At 43.6% G+C, this 16,452-nt stretch overlaps 1 protein-coding gene across 1 annotated transcript in view; it reads right to left on the bottom strand.

Moving 5' to 3' along the window:
• ULK1 (unc-51 like autophagy activating kinase 1) overlaps positions 1-16,452 on the bottom strand; it is a 1,203,955-nt gene that overhangs the window by 209,235 nt on the left and 978,268 nt on the right. The window contains exon 20 of the mRNA XM_044068766.1: positions 13,337-13,527. Within this exon, the coding sequence (XP_043924701.1) occupies positions 13,337-13,527 (191 nt within the window). The remainder of the gene's footprint in view (positions 1-13,336; positions 13,528-16,452) is intronic.

Raw genomic sequence — 16,452 nt, 5'->3', positions numbered from 1 at the left:
AGGACACATGTGATCAGCTCACTAAGTCAGTTAATACACACTGTACTAGTTTTTGCACACAGTGCAACTATTCCATAAAATGGTGTCTAGTCATCTTCAAGATCTCTAGTGGACACTGATGACACAGGCAATCCAGAAAGCTCAAGTCAGGTCTGGTATACCACCTGTGATCCAGAGGGTGACAGGACTAACAGAAAACAGAGCACAAAGCATTAGTCCAGATAAAATCACTTTAGCTAGCAGATCTGGGAGACTGTCTCTCTCATTCCTTCCCTGTGGGAGGAATAAAGACACCTTGTTGAAGTTTCAAGCGGTTTATTCAGTTAAGTAAATAGATGGATGAGTGTTCTTGTTCTACAACAGTATTCTAGCTACAACACTACATGTGACCTACACAACATTACTACGACTTTGGCTTCCTTAGACTCAGCTTCCCTTGTAAGCCATGCCACGATTTAGCTATCACATGCTACATGTTTTCACACTAGGAGATAATCAAGTTTGAGTGTCACCACAGTCCTGTGTTTCCTTATCCACAACTTCCAATAGTAGTGTAACAATTTCTCTCTTCTCAGGTTTTGTAAATATATCTTGCTACATTTCACCACAATAAATCGAAAATGCTACCAATCTGCTCACTCGAATAGGTTTGCTAGGTCCATACAAAGACCCAACTTCCTTCAAATCCACATATAAACTAATTTCAGCCTTGTCCCAAACATTTCCAGCTTTTCTACCAACTGCTGCATCACTTCACTAGTCACCCGTGTCTTTGATGTCACAGGTTTTCAGCCCGCCACCATTTATGCTCCATAGTTCAGTTTGCTGTCTGTGTTGCGATAGTCTCACAGCCTGCACTAATCCCTTTCATTTTCTATGGAGATCTTCTTACATAGTGCATTACAAAAGTTTTTTTTCAAGTCCAAATGTACTTTTACAACCAGTCTTTCCAGAATAAATTCATTCATTACCTACATGTAAAAACACTCAGCACAAGTTTGACAGTACATGCTCTCCCTAAATCTATGCTGCTAGATGTCATCTCTCCAACTTCAACTGTTTTAGAGCCCAGCACCTTCCCCTTAACTACTGCTTTTACGATATGCCTTGGTACTAAAGTTGGGATCACTGGACAACGACTTCCCATTTTATTCCTCACCTACTGTACGTAATCATTCCTTCTGTTGATGACACAATGCCGAAGTTCCATACTGTCACAACTCAAAAACTGAGACTTATTTCCTTGCTAATACGGGTTACAATAACTGTACTCTGGGAGTAAGGAACTTCCATCTTTAACTCCAAAGCTTAGCAACCTCACAGTTATCACCTAAAGATTCAAAGGGGTATGTGGCAGTGTTGGGGGGAGGAGCTTGTCCTTGCAAAACCAATTATTTTACAAAGAATTGAGAATCTGAGTCATTAACTTTCTCATGTCACTGTTTTGGAGTACAACAGGGTAGCAGTGCTTGACAAACTGCCAAATATCCCACACGATAGAAAAATTTCAATCACCAGATACCACCCCTTCTCAAATGGCAAGCTTATAAAAGGTTAGGCCAACAAACCAGCATTACAGGAAGCAATCCATCTCATCTTATCCTTGACACTGTAAAGTACAGTTGTGTACACTTACCATAAATGTAGATGTTCGAGTGTATTCACTGCTGCAGTCATTACACTTGGTTATCCTACTGGCAGGCTACCCACAGTCGGCCTGAATTTCAAAGTCTAGGTCCGGCGTCGGTTGCTGTCGCCTCTTCCCTGACGTCAGTGCGCCAGGAGTATAAAAGATGCAGCCTACGCCATTTTCTTCAGTTTTTTTCTTGCCCCAGATGTCAGCTGCCCCTAAAAGGGTATGCTAAAAATGTGCCAATAAAACATGCATGCACCAAAATATATAATACCTTCATCTACAAGCAAATACAACACACAGGTTGTATAGATAAGAGAAGAGCAGACAAGTTGCAGCAAAGATATGGGGGATGGTGGGTGGGTAACCTGGACTGCAACAGTGAATACACTTGAACATCTACATTTATGGTAAGTGTACACAACTGTACTATGTTCTTTGTGTTTCACTGTTGCAGTCATTACACTTGGGTTGAATCCCAAAGCTATGGTTGGGAGACTGGAACTAAATAGCATTAGGAGCGGCTGTGAGGCCCTGCAGAACTGCAGTGGCAAAGCCTGTCCTGGATTTAGAGTAGAGTGGTAAATGATAGTGCTTTGTAAAGGTGTGCACTGAACTCCAGGTAGCAGCCTCTAAAATGTCTTTGGTTGGTACTCCCCTGAGGAAGGCTGCTGAATTGTCTGCTGCTCTGGTTGAATGTGGCCTAATGCCCATAGGCACTGGCTTGCCATGTCGTGAATAGCAGAAACGAATGCAGTGGCCTATCCACTTAGAAATAGCCTGTTTTGAGATAGCCTTTCCTTGTGATCCTGCAGCACATGCCACTAGTAGTTGCTCTGTCTTTCTGAAAGCTTTGGTTCTGTCCAAGTAGAAGCGTAGCTGTCTGTGTATGTCCAAAGAATGCAGAATTCTCTCCCCCTTATTCTGTGGGTTTGGATAAAAAGTAGGCAGATGAATAGTTTGGTTAAGGGCCACACTGGACACTACCTTAGGCATAAATGTCGGGTTTGTCCTCAGAGAAACCCTGTCTGGATAAAAAATGATAAAAAGGTTCCACAGCCATGAGTGCCTGTAGCTCTGAGACTCGTCTTGCAGAGGTTATTGCTAGGAGCAGAGCTGTTTTCCAAGATAAAAACTTTATATCAGCTGTAGCGACTGGCTCAAAAGGAGGCAGGGTGAGTTTTTCCAAAACATAATTGAGGTCCATGCTGGTATTGGTGATCTCCTTGGAGGCCTTAAGTTTTTGGCTCCTCTGAGGTACTGCCTTAACAAGGGATGAGAAAAGATTGGTGGCTCTGTATTGTAATGAGCCGAAATGGCAGAGGCATGAATTTTAATTGATGAAAAGGATAGGACTTTGTCCAGCATCTCAGTTAAGTATTGCAAAATCTGAGGAATATTTGGTACAGCTGTGTCAATTCCTTGTGCCTGGTTCCAAGCACAGAATCTCTTCCATTTTCCAGCGTAAGATTTTCTGGTACTAGGCCTTCTGGCCTCCAAAATGACATCCATTACAGCTTTAGTGAGAGGTGCGTTTTGTATCACTACATTATCCGCCATGCTGCCAGATTTAAGGTCTTTAGTTGGCTGTGCAGGATCTGATTGTTTTGTTGGGATAGTAGATGAGGTATTTGAGGCAAGGTCCAAACCTGGCAGTGAGACAAGTTCCTTAGGACTGGATACCAGTGCTGGCGGGGCCAGTCTGGGGCAATCAGAATCATCTTTGGCTTTTCTTGTCTGACCTTTTAGAGTACCTTGGGGAGGAGAGGAAGTGGAGGAAAGGCATATGCTGCTATGCTTTTCCAGCTGAAAGATAGGCCGTCCACATTCCATGCTTGTCTGTGATAAGTCCTTGTGCAGAATCTTTTTAGTTGGTAGTTGTGAGGAGAGGCAAATAGATCTATATCCAGGTATCCCCATTTCCTTGTTATCATGCTGAAGACTTGTGGATCCAATTTCCACTCGTGGGGATCCATGAGGTTTCTGCTTACTTCGTCTGCCAGAGTATTTATCTTTCCTGGCAGGAATTGTGTCTGCAGATGTACTTGGTAAGTCAATGCTGTGTCCCACAAAGTCATGGCTAGTCTGCAAAGGGGGTAAGAATGAGTGCCTCCCTGCTTGTTTATATACCACATGACCGTGGTGTTGTCTGTCTTTATCAGTAGTTGTCCCGGATGAAGTAGGTCCTTGAAGGCTGTCAGGGCATTCTGAACAACTAGCATCTCTTTTTGATAGATATGTAGGTGCATTTGGTTTGCGGACCATGTGCCTTGAATACATCATCCTGCCATGTGGGCTCCCCAGGCATAATCTGATGCATCCGTTGTTAATGTCTGCCTGGCTGGGGGTAAAGTGAATGGCTGTCCCTTGTTCTGGCGACAAGCCTTCGCCCACCAACAAAACTCCTGTTGCAGGCAGGGAATGAGGGTAATTATTGTTTCAAGGCTGTGGCAATGTTGAGTCCAAACACTTTTTAGGTACCATTGAAGTTTCCTCATATGCAGTCTCTCATATGGAATTAGTAGAATGCAGGATGCCATGAAGCCCAAAGCCTGCATAATTTTTCTTGCAGATAACTGGGCCTTTGTTGCCAACAGGTTGAAATAGGTAGTTAGTTGCCTTTGTTTGTCTGGCCTGAGATAAGCCATCTGGGCAGTTGTATTTAAGCTTGCACCCAGGAATATTATCTCTTGAGAGGGTAATAGTTTTGATTTCTTTTCGTTGACTGTGTATCCTAGGCCTGTTAGAAATCTCTTTACAAACACCAGATGCTGTAGTAGAATGTCCTTGTTCTCTGCTTGAATGAGGCAGTCGTCCAAGTAAGGATATATTTGTATTCCTCTTTGTCTGCAGAATGCAATTACTGGTGCCAGGCACTTTGTGAAGACCCTGGGCGCAGTAGATAAGCCAAAGGGCAGTGCAGAGAATTGGTAATGCATTGAGCCAGCTTTGAATCTGAGGTATCTTCTGCATCTTTGTCTGACTGGGACATGCAGGTATGCCTTTTAGGTCTAAAGTCACAAGCCAAGCCTTCTTGCCCAGCATGGGCAGAAGTTGCTGAAGAGTCAACATTTTGAATTTTGGTATATCCAGAAATGTATTTAGAATAGATAGTATTGGTCTCCAGGTCTTGTCCTTTCTTGGTACCAAGAACAGTCTTGAATAAAATCCTTGTCCATGCTCTTGCTCTGGTACTTGCTGAATGGCCCTCATGTCCATGAGGGATGAGACTTGCTTTTGTGCCTCTGCCCATTGATGTTTTGGCAGGTATGGCCAACCGTTTGTCCTTGGCAGGGTATGGAAGTGAAACTTGTAGCCCTGTGACACTATGTCTAGGACCCATTTGTCCTGGGTTATTATGTGCCAGTTTTGAGAAAAAAGTGCTAGTTTTCCCCCTAAAGGTGCTGCCAGAAGATAAGTGCTTGGTGCAAGCAGGAGGAAGTCATTGGGACTGTTTCCTGTATGGCTGTGATTTGTCTTCTCCACTTTTGGAGGTAGAAGCACCCCATTGTTTAGACCTGTACGAACCTATGAACCTTGGGGCTGAGATCTGCCTCTTGGGCGTCTGTATCTGCCCCCTTGTGGTCTGTCTGACACTGGAAAGAACCAATTCTTTGTAGGCCAGTGTCTGCTAAATCTTGGAGGCTGAACCTGTAAGAAATCCTTAACCGTTTGCATAGATTTAGCTTTGTCCTCCATTTTCTTTAACACCTCTTCTGCTTTAACACCAAACAAAGTATCATACTGTAATGGGGCATCTAATAATTTTGCTTTGACATGATCAGGCAGACTTTGTTCCTTTAACCAAGCATGCCTCCTGATGACAGAACCCGTAACTGCGGCTCTGCAGGAGTTCTCCAAAGAATCAAAACCACATTGCAAAGTATACTTTCCTACTTGTTCAGCTGCATGCAATAAATCTTGAATTTCTTTGTTTTCTACACATTCAGAATTTGTCAACATTTTCTGTTTAAGCAGTGACATAATATATTGCTGATATTTGAGCATATGAAACTGACAATTTAAAGCCCTTATAGCCAAGGTAGCGGAAGTGTAAATCTTTTTTCCCCATCTGTCCAATGTCCTAGAATCCCTGTCAGAGGGGGTAGGGTTTTTTGCAGTGGAAGCCTTGACCCCTTTGGGACCCTGAGAGATAGTTTATGGGTCAGCAGCAGGGTTTTTGAAAAGGAATTTATGAGAGTCAGGAACCCTGTAGTACCTGTCCTGCTTAACAAGAGTTGGAGGTAAGGAGTCAGGGGTCAGACTGGACTCTGAAAATACATCATCAACAATGTCTAACACAGGTGGAATAGCTAGGGGCCTGTGTTGTGGTAGTAAAAGGAAGACTCTGAGCCTTTTCTTAGATTCTGAAAAATCTTGGCTCTCCCAGTGGAAATGCTCCCTTAAGGTATGCAAGGTTTCCCCAAAAGAGTAATCCTCAGGAGGAGACGCTGAAGGGATAGATTCTTCAGCATTAGAATCCTCATAGGGAGGAAGAGAGTATTCCTGATCAGAAGAAGAATCAGATGAAATGGAAATCTGATCTGAAGGTTCATATTCTGTCTCTTGCCTAGGCCTTTTATCAGGTGGGGGATGGGAACCCCTGATCAAAGTAATTAAGTCTTCGGCCATTTTGAGCATCTGTTTTTTGGGCATGGAGGCTGTTGTACTTGTTTCTTTGTCTTTAAGGGTGCTTTCGTCTTTGCCTTTGAAGCTGAAGGCGGTTTAATTTATAACTGAGTTGGTCTGAAAACACCCTCAGAAGCCGATGCCTGCTCAGCGGCTCTGGACCCATCTGAGGGAATAGTCTCCGAAGGTCCAATACCTTGAGCCTTCAGCGGCCTAGGCGACTCCATGTGGGAGTCGGTAGCGGCCTGCGGCTCTAAAGTAGCGGGCATCAGGGGCTGCGAAGGCACCTCACTGAGAACCGGCGACTGGCTTAGAACAAGCCTCGTCATCGATTTTGGACCTTGGATGCCTGTCCTTTTCTTTTTCTTTGCGTTTCTTGTGAATTCTGGTAGTCGGATGGCTATCCAAAGACATCGTATAATTAAATCTTCTGCCAAAATAGTGTAATTCAAAATCGTACCGACGCTTAATAGTGCATTGGTTAAATCTAGCACAAAACCAACAACTAGCAACGTCGTGGTCAGGGCCTAGGCAAGGAATACAGTAAGAATGAAAGTCCTTATGAGGTATTTGCTTCCCACAAGAAATACAATTATTAACTTTTTCTGACATCAGTCTGGAGCAAGAAAAAAGTTTCCCCAATGGGGTACTTAGCTTTTAATGAAGACTTCGGATCTGAAATTCGAACACGAAAATCTCGGGAGTTGGCTGACCGGCACTTGCAAACTGCTTATGCTTCAGGCACGGCACGGCTAGAAAGACTGAAGAAAATGGTGTCGGCTGCATCTTTTACACCCCTGGTGCACTGATGTCAGGGAAGAGGCGACAGCAACCGACGCCGGACCAAGACTTTGGAATTAAGGCCGACTGAGGGTAGCCTGAGGGTAGCCTGCCAGCAGGATAACCCAAGTGTAATGACTGCAACAGTGAAACACAAAGAAAGTACAGTTTTGTACCTACCATAAATGTAGATGTTCGAGTGTTCACCCTGCTGCAGTCATCACACTTGGGTTATCCTGTCATCAGGCAGTCCCGCAGTCGGCCGGATTTCCAAAGTCTTGGTCCGACGTCGGTTGCTGTCGCCTCATCCCTGACGTCAGTGCCAGTACATATATTGCAACCAACGCCATTTTCTTCAGTTTTTCTTGCCCCAGATGTCAGGTGCCCCCAAAAAGGTGATCCAAATCAGTACCAAAAAGTGAGAACACTGTACAGACACAAAAACCCTTCAGCTATAAGCAAATACATCAGTAAGGCATAGCATAGGTTTAGCCAGTAGATCAGAGGGGTTGGAGGGAGGGTAACCTGGACTGCAGCAGGGTGAACACTCGAACATCTACATTTATGGTAGGTACAAAACTTTACTATGTTCATCGTGTTACCCTGCTGCAGTCATCACACTTGGGTTGAGTCCCAAAGCTAAGGTAGGGTGGAAGCATTATAGAGGGTTAGAGGAGGCAATGAGTCCCTGCAGAACTGCAGTGGCGAAGCCTTCCCTGGACTTAGAATAAAGAGGTAAGTGATAGTGTTTGGAGAAGGTGTGTACAGAACTCCAAGTTGCAGCTTCTAAAATTTCCTTGGTAGGAACCCCCCTAAGAAAGGCTGTAGAGGTAGCTGTTGCCCTGGTAGAGTGGGATCTAATGGTAGGAGGAACTGGTTTCCCATGACTGGTATAGCAGAATCTTATGCAATGGCCTATCCATTTAGAAATGGTTTGCTTGGAAATGGCCCTACCTTGAGAAGCTGTAGCATAGGAAACAGAGCTGGTCAGTTTTTCTGAAAGCCTTAGTTTTATCCAAGTAATATCGAAGCTGCCTGTGAATGTCTAAGGAATGTAGGAGTCTCTTACCTTTGCTCTGTGGATTGGGGAAGAAAGTGGGTAGATGGATGGTTTGATTTAAAGTTATGCTGGAAACCACCTTAGGCATGAAGGAAGGATTAGTTCGTAGAGAAACTCTGTCTTGATGAAAAATGAGGAAAGGTTCCACTGCCATAAGTGCCTGTAATTCTGAAACTCTCCTAGCAGAAGTTATTGCCAGGAGCAGGGCGGTCTTCCAAGAGAGGAACTGAAGGTCTGCAGAAAAAGTTGGTTCAGAGGGAGGTAATGTTAGTTTTTCCAGAACAAAGTTGAGGTCCCATGTAGGTGTAGGAGCTCTTCTAGGTGGTCTAATGTTTTTTGCCCCTCTGAGGAACTGCCTTAGGAGTGGATTTGAAAATAAAGGTGGATTTGTGTCGTAGTGAGCTGAAATAGCTGAAGCATGGATTTTAATTGAGGAGAAGGAAAGTCCTTTATGCAACATCTCAGCTAAATACTGCAGAATGTGAGGCATATGAGGCTGAGTTGTATCTAGGCCTTTAGCTTGGTTCCAAGCAGAAAACCTTTACCATTTGTCCGAGTAAGCCTTCCTGGTGCTTGGCCTCCTGGCTTCTAGAATAACATCCAGTACTGCTTGTGAAAGAGGGGCTGGTTGGCTGCTTAATTGATTTGCCATGCAGCCTGGTTTAAGGTTTTGATCTGGCTGTGTAGAATCTGCTTGTCTTGCTGTGTGAGCAAATGAGGTATTTGAGGCAATATCCATGGTGGACTGTGAGCCCTATTCTTCAATAGTGGGTACCAGTGCTGGCGTGGCCAGTCTGGGGCTATGAGAATCATTCGAGGTTTCTCCTTTTTGACCTTCAAAAGAACCTTTGTGAGAAGAGGTAAGGCATATGCTGTCAGGTTTTTCCAACTGAAGGAGAGAGCATCCACTTTCCAAGCTTGTTGGTGGAATGTCCTTGTACAAAATTTTGTCAGCTGGTAGTTTTGAGGACTGGCAAACAGGTCTATATGTGGTAGGCCCCATTTCTGACTTATCATTGCAAATATTTGTGGGTCTAGCTTCCACTCGTGGGGATCTTTGATGTTTCTGCTTAGGTCGTCTGCCAATGTGTTTTTCTGTCCTGGCAGGAAGTGAGCTTGTAACTGGACTTGGTAGGTCAGAGCTGTGTTCCATAAGATTATTGCTTGCCTGCAAAGAAGGTAGGAATGTGTGCCCCCTTGTTTGTTTATGTACCACATTACTGTGGTGTTGTCCGTCTTTATTGCCAGTTGTCCAGGTTGTAGTAGATCCTTGAAGGCTGTCAGAACTTTCTGTACAGCTAGCATCCCTTTTTGGTTTATGTGCAGTTTTCTTTGTTCTGCAGTCCATAGGCCTTGAATGTATTGCCCTGCCATGTGAGCCCCCCAGGCATAGTCTGAAGCATCTGTTGTGATAGTTTGCCTGGGTGGGGGCAAGGTGAAAGGCTGACCCTTGTTGAGGTGACATGCCTGTGCCCACCATAGAAATTCCTGTTGAAGGCAGGGAATGAGAGATATCACTGTGTCCAAGCTGTGGCTGTGTTGAGACCATACGCTTTTTAGGTACCATTGTAATTTCCTCATATGCAGTTTTGCAAATGGTATTATCAGAATGCAAGAAGCCATGAAGCCCAAAGCCTGCAGAATTTTTCTTGCAGTTAATTGGGTCTTTGTTGCCATTGTCTTGAAATATTGAGTCAGTTGTAATTGCTTGTCTGGTGTAAGATAAGCCTTCTGGGCCTTTGTGTCCAAGCTGGCACCCAGGAATGTCATTTTTTGTGAGGGTACTAGTTTTGACTTCTTTTCGTTTACTGTGTACCCCAGACAATTTAGTAGATGCTTCACAAAAGCCAGATGTTGTATGAGAATGTCTTTTCTTTCTGCTTGGATGAGGCAGTCGTCCAGGTATGGATATATTTGAATTCCTCTTTGTCTGCAGTAGGCAATTACTGGTGCCAGGCATTTTGTGAATACTCTGGGCGCAGTAGATAAGCCAAAGGGCAATGCAGAGAATTGATAATGGGTTGAACCCGCAATGAAACGGAGGCATCTTCTGCAACTTTGTCTGATAGGGACATGCAGATATGCCTCCTTGAGGTCCAATGTTACCAGCCATGCTTCCTTGCCCAACATGGGAAGTAGCTGCTGTAGTGTTAGCATCTTGAATTTGGGAACTTGTAAGTAAGTGTTTAGAATTGAAAGGTCCAGAATTGGTCTCCAAGAATTTTCTTTCCTGGGTACTAGGAATAGTCTTGAGTAAAATCCTTGGCCTTGCTCTTGAGTTGGCACCCTTTGAATGGCTCTCATGGCCATGAGAGCTGTAATTTGTTTTTGAGCCTCTGCCCTTTGATTTTGTGGCAGGTTTGGCATTCCTCTTTTTATTGGCAAGGTGTGAAAGTGGAATCTGTATCCTCGTAAAATTATGTCTAGGACCCATTCGTCCTTTGTGACCATGTGCCAGTTGTCTACAAATAATGCTAGTTTTCCCCCCAGGGGGGCTGACAAGAGAGCTTTATTTGGCCAGTTGAGGTGCAAGTCATTGAGTTTGCCTTCTGGTGGCTTGAGACCTGTCTTCTCCTCCCTTCTGGGTTGGAGTGGTCCATTGGCGAGGTTTATACTGAGCTTGTGGTTGTCCTCTGCCCCTTGGGCGCCTGTATTTACCCCTCTGAGGCCTGTCAGTGGCTGGAAAGGACCAATTTTTGGTTGGCCAGTTTCTGCTGAAGCGAGGGGGTTGTACCTGTAGGAAGTCTTTGACTGTCTGCATTGATTTTGCCTTATCTTCCATTTTCTTTAAAACTTCTTCTGCTTTAACACCAAAAAGAACATCCTGCTGCAAGGGAGCATCTAGTAGTTTTGCTTTAACATGTTCAGGCAGACTTTGTTCCTTTAACCAGGCATGCCCTACGTATAACTGAACCAGTGACCGCTGCTCTGCAGGAGGCCTCCAAAGAATCAAACCCACATTGTAAGGTATGTTTTCCCACCTGCTCGGTGGCGTGCAACAAATCCTGTACTTCTTTCAATTCAGATTGTTGAGGAAGGGTTGTTATCTTTTGTTTTAACTGAGAGATCAGAAATTGCTGATACTTAAGCATATGAAATTGACAGTTTAGAGTCATAGCTAAAGTGGCTGAGGTGTAAACCTTTTTCCCCCATCTGTCTAGTGCTCTTGAATCCCTTTCAGAAGGTACTGGATTTTTAGCCATGGAAGCCTTAGCCCCCTTGGGACCCTGGGAGATAGTCTCTGGGTCAGCTACTGGGCTTTTGTAAAGGAATTTATGGGAATCAGGTACTCTGTAGTACCTGTCAGGCTTGGCCGGGGCAGGAGGCAGAGAGTCAGGGTTGAAACTGGATTCTAAATAAACATCATCCACAATGTCCAAAACAGGAGGGATGGCTAGAGGTCTGTGTTGGGTGAGTAAAAGAAACTCTCTGAGCCTTTTCTTGGAATCAGAGTAATCCTGACCTTCCCAGTGAAAATGTTCCCTCATAGTGTGTAAAGTTTCCCCAAAAGAGTAATCTTCTGGAGGGGAAGCTGAGGGAATAGAGTCCTCAGCATCAGAATCTTCATAAGGAGAGAAGGAATAGTCTTGGTCTTCAGAGGAATCCGAAGAAATAGACAGTTGTTCAGAGGAAGCAGGTTCTTCCTCTTGTCTAGGCCTTTTGTCAGGAGGAGGCTGGGAACCCCTGATAAGAGAAATCAGATCTTCAGCCATCTTGAGCATCTGTTTCTTAGGCATAGGGCCTTGAACAGGAGACTGAAGTGAAGCTTTTTTTGATTTGGAAGGAGTCTTCAGTTTTGAAAACGTTTTGACTGTAAGAGTCGTCGGTCTGAAAACGCCTTCAGAAAGCAAAGGTGTTTCAGAAGTACCGGTGTCCTTGGGAGGTAAGTCACCAGTAGGGCCTGAAGTAAAAGGCTGCGTCGGCCTAGTACATTCCGTCAAAATATCCGTAGCGGTCTCGGGTTCCTCAACTGCGGTAGTCAGAGGCTGCGTCGGAGCCTCACTGATAACCGGAGAACCAGAGACCGGATCAACCGAGGCCTCGGAAACGGGCTTAGGCCTGGGCTGTCGATCCTTATCCCTGCGTTTTTTGTGCACGCCGGTAGTCGGTAGCTCCGACGGCATGTTATAATTAAATTTTCTGCCAAAAAAGTGTCGTGCGAAATCAAATCGTCTTTTAATAGTGCGTTTATTAAATCTAGCACAAAAACGACAAGAAGTGACGTCGTGATCAGGGCCTAGGCAGGGTATACAATAAGAATGAAAATCCTTATGAGGTATTTGCTTCCCACAAGAAATACAATTGTAAACTTTTTCTGACATAGGTCTGAGGCAAGAAAAGTTTCCCCAACGGGATACTTAGCTTTATAGAAGACTTCGGTCTGAAACTCGATTTCGAAAATCTCAGGAGTCGGTCGACCGGCACTTGCTAACTGCTTCTGCTTCGGGCACCGCGCGGCAAGAAAGACTGAAGAAAATGGCATCGGTTGCAATATATGTACCCCTGGCACACTGATGTCAGGGATGAGGCGACAGCAACCGACGTCGGACCAAGACTTTGGAAATCCGGCCGACTGCGGGACCGCCCGACGACAGGATAACCCAAGTGTGATGACTGCAGCAGGGTAACACGATGAACATCATCTTCTAGGTCCTCTTAAAACCTCTTCCCTTTGAAAATCTCACCCATGCAGTCCTCCCTCTGAGCAGGGTACATTTCCAGTATTCATTTTTGTGAATATTTAAACAAATTGAAAAAGACTTAGCTTAATGCACTACCTCCTCTATTAATATCACTTATCACCATCACCCTATGGATGTGAACATTTTCCCTTCCCTCATAACTGAAAAAAAGTTCTGATCTCAAATTCTATTCGTTCTTCAACTGTCTGGAAAATCTGTATCAGCTTCCATGATTAACTTAGCAACATTTTATCTTCTACATATCAATTTTTCTTGGTTCACTGCTCCTTTTTTTAACACATCACCCTTGCTGAAGTGTCACATTAAATGTTCCTTTTAGCCATGCCACTATGTTCTACAAATATCCTGTTAAGTTTACAATTCTCTGCATGCACAGAACGGTACTGAATTACTTAGAAAGGGAAAGAAATGGAAAGTGGTTCTGCTAAACGGGTCAGAGGTCTCTTCTTGGTGTTCAGACCTAGAGGTATGTACTCTATCAACAAACCAGGAATCAGTCCATATTTTAAATCTACTGAAATGATGCATTACCTGCCAATGGGACTCTTGTCTTCTGCAGGTCTCATTGCCAGACCTGGCTGTTGGTACTGGAACTGACCCATCTCCTTCAGGTCTGGGAGAGTCCTGTTACGGGTTGGGGTGGTAACCAAAGCCGGTTGGTTCCACAAGTTCACCAAGTTGTGAGGACTTGATACTCTGGGAAAATTAAATGCTGGTGCAGCCTGTAACAGAGGCAAATGATGCATTTTATTTGGCATGAATTCTGCTTGTCCTTTATGCATAAACTATATTGTCATTAAACAAAAAAATTAAACAATATTAGTAACTTAATTCAACTAAACTTAACGTAACAGAGCACAGACATCAATACAAGTATGACCCTAAGAGACAGAAACCAAAACAAATGAAGCTAAGAATAAAACTACTCACAGTGACAGTAAATTCTTGAGGAGTAAAATTATTGCTGCAACATGAGTAATATCCATGTTGTGGTAGCTGTTGTGGTAACTGCCACCATGGCTGTTCTACATACCCCCCTTCCCATTTTTTCATAACAAAAAAAAAAAATAGATTATTAGGAGTTCAGCAGAATGGATGTGTCCTAATCAATGCAAACAGGGTCATAGATGTCCAGGCTGAAGTACCGTAAGCCAACACCGATCACGCCACCATGTGGGTCAATGTACAGACAAGTGTAACTATACAAAGACAATAATGTTTGTTTTTAGAAGAATGGATTGTACTGTGCTGAGGTAAAGGGTCAAGGATAAGTCAGAGGAGACAGGGAGCAAACTGTGGGGAGTAAACCCGCAACATGAATGGGTCAGTGTATGGTATTCAGCATCCACAAATCAAAAGAGAAAGCTGACAGGGCTACATAAGAAAATGAGGGCAACAGATAGGACATTCAAAAAGTTGGAAAGGAGGGGTGGGAATGTACAGGAGGCAGAGTTCAAAAAGACTGGCAGAAGGTCCACAAAGACAGCCGCAAAGGAGAAACCTGAAACAGAGACAGAAGACAGGATGCAGACCGGGAAATAAGATCATTATTTTGAGCTGGACACATGAGCTGAACTGCCTGTACACAGTATGGCCTTACTAAATTTAATTCAATTGGCTGCCAAAAAACAATGACTAGAAAATGGAAATCAAAAGGGGAACCAACTGTAACTGATGTACTTAATATTTTAAAGGAGACAAAAGAGCTAGAAGTGGGACCTTTAGAAAAGGGAAGAAGCAAATTACTTAGAAATAAATAGAATTTGTGGGAACAATACATGCAGAAAAATGTTCAAGACAAGTAAAGTTTAAGAGAAGGCAGGAACTGAGTAATTTATATGATGGAGTGAACAATTGTTAAAAAGAAAGAAAACATATATTTAATGTACAATGCATGAATATGACACGTCAATATGTTTTTTCCCTATTCATTTAAGTGTGCCTATGTCTTAAGTGATAATTTAATAAATGTGTTTACACAAATAAGAAGGGAAACAAGGTATTTTTTAGGTATGTTAACAGAAAGAAGAAAGAGCAAGACAAACCTGGGCAGAATAAACAAAAAATGGAGAGAGAACACAGAACACTGGGGAAAAATCTGACATAATGAATACTATGCTTCTCTTTTTATACTGGAAAACAAGGAGAGGATGTCATGACAAGGGGAATGAAAGCTCTTAGAGGATAAAGTACATGCACTACACTGACAACCTCCCAGAGTCCTCAAAATTCAGTCCAGTGTCCTGATATTCACTCCCGACAGAGACCCTCCAAGACTTCACTGGCAAGTATAAATGTGCATGTGGACTGGAATACAGCAACTGTGGTATCCCTGTACAGGTGGGGAGTAGCAGGAAATTATGGGTAACTACAGGGTTATAAGCTTAACCGCTATGGCAGAAAAAGTAAGACACAGTCCGGAAGAGTTGTTTCTGGTGGACATTGGTATCCAGGACACCGTGTTCATGGTCAGTCGAACTTAATCCAGTTTTATGACTGGGCCTTAGATGAAACTGACAGAGGAGCACCAGTAGGTGTGTGCTGCCTGGACTTCAGCAAGGCCTTTGAACTGATCTAACACAAAAAGCTGATAGTACAACTGCAGGGTTGGGAGGGTGGCAGGTAGGTCCAAAATTGAGGAAATTAAATGCTATACTTTTAATGGTATAACACACAGGATTACACTGAGGGGAACATTTCAAGAATTAGGAAAGTGACAACAGGAGTACAGAAGGGGTATGTCCTGGGTGCAATACTGTTTAGTTTGCATGTTCAGATATACCTCATGAAACAATGAACATAATCAGTCTCTTCAATGATAACACAAAGATAGGTGCAACAGAGGAAATTGGAGAAAGTCTAGTAAGGTATTTGGAAAAGATGAGGACATACAGCAGGTATTAAAGGAGGCTGCAAAATATAGCTTCTAGGAAATCATATTTGTGTAAGTGGAGAAGAATTTATAGTTGACGCCAGTCCAAGAACCAGGACCTTCTTCAGGCCAGGCTACCTCTGGTTCTTGATTATCTGGCCTTTCTTATTCCTCTATCAAGGTTCATTTGCCAGCTATTTCTGGTATGTTTGCCCATGGATCACCCCTTTATAATCATCATCAAGTCAAACAGGTTTTGAAATGGGTGTTGCATATTCATCCACCTGGAAAACAGGTGACTCCTCCATGATATCTTAACTTTGTGCTTGAAAAACTTACTCTTGCTAATCTGGCTGAATTAATGTTCGTAACATGGACTGTTTTACTCATTACTCTGACTTCTACTAATAAACCATCTGAGTTACAAACACTTATTGTGAGTCAACTCTACCTCATGTTTCACAAGGAGTGGGTTTCTTTATTTATTTATTTTTTTTGGTTCTCCCTTTACATCAAGTGGCCTAGCTACTCAGTACCCCACATCCATGATGGGTCTACCAGCTGATATCCTACCCCCCTGTACTTACTCTGGTATAGCTGGGACTGGTAATGGGATCCTAAGGGCATCTTGGGGGCACGGCCATCTCCGCAACTGTCTGGGAATTCTTTTTCTTTTATGCCCTATCCACTTTTCCTGCCCTCTCCCCTGCACTCATTGACTTGATGTCCTAAGGCAACTTCCCACTTTGGCCCATGCCTCCCCTTAGGGAGAGTC

This window comes from Protopterus annectens, chromosome 4.part0, assembly GCF_019279795.1.
Source record: "Protopterus annectens isolate FY-2018-M chromosome 4.part0, PAN1.0, whole genome shotgun sequence".
In the NCBI taxonomy this organism is placed as follows: Eukaryota; Metazoa; Chordata; order Ceratodontiformes; family Protopteridae; genus Protopterus; species Protopterus annectens.
Note: the sequence above shows the minus strand (reverse complement) of the source record. Positions and strands in the feature narration are given on the sequence as shown.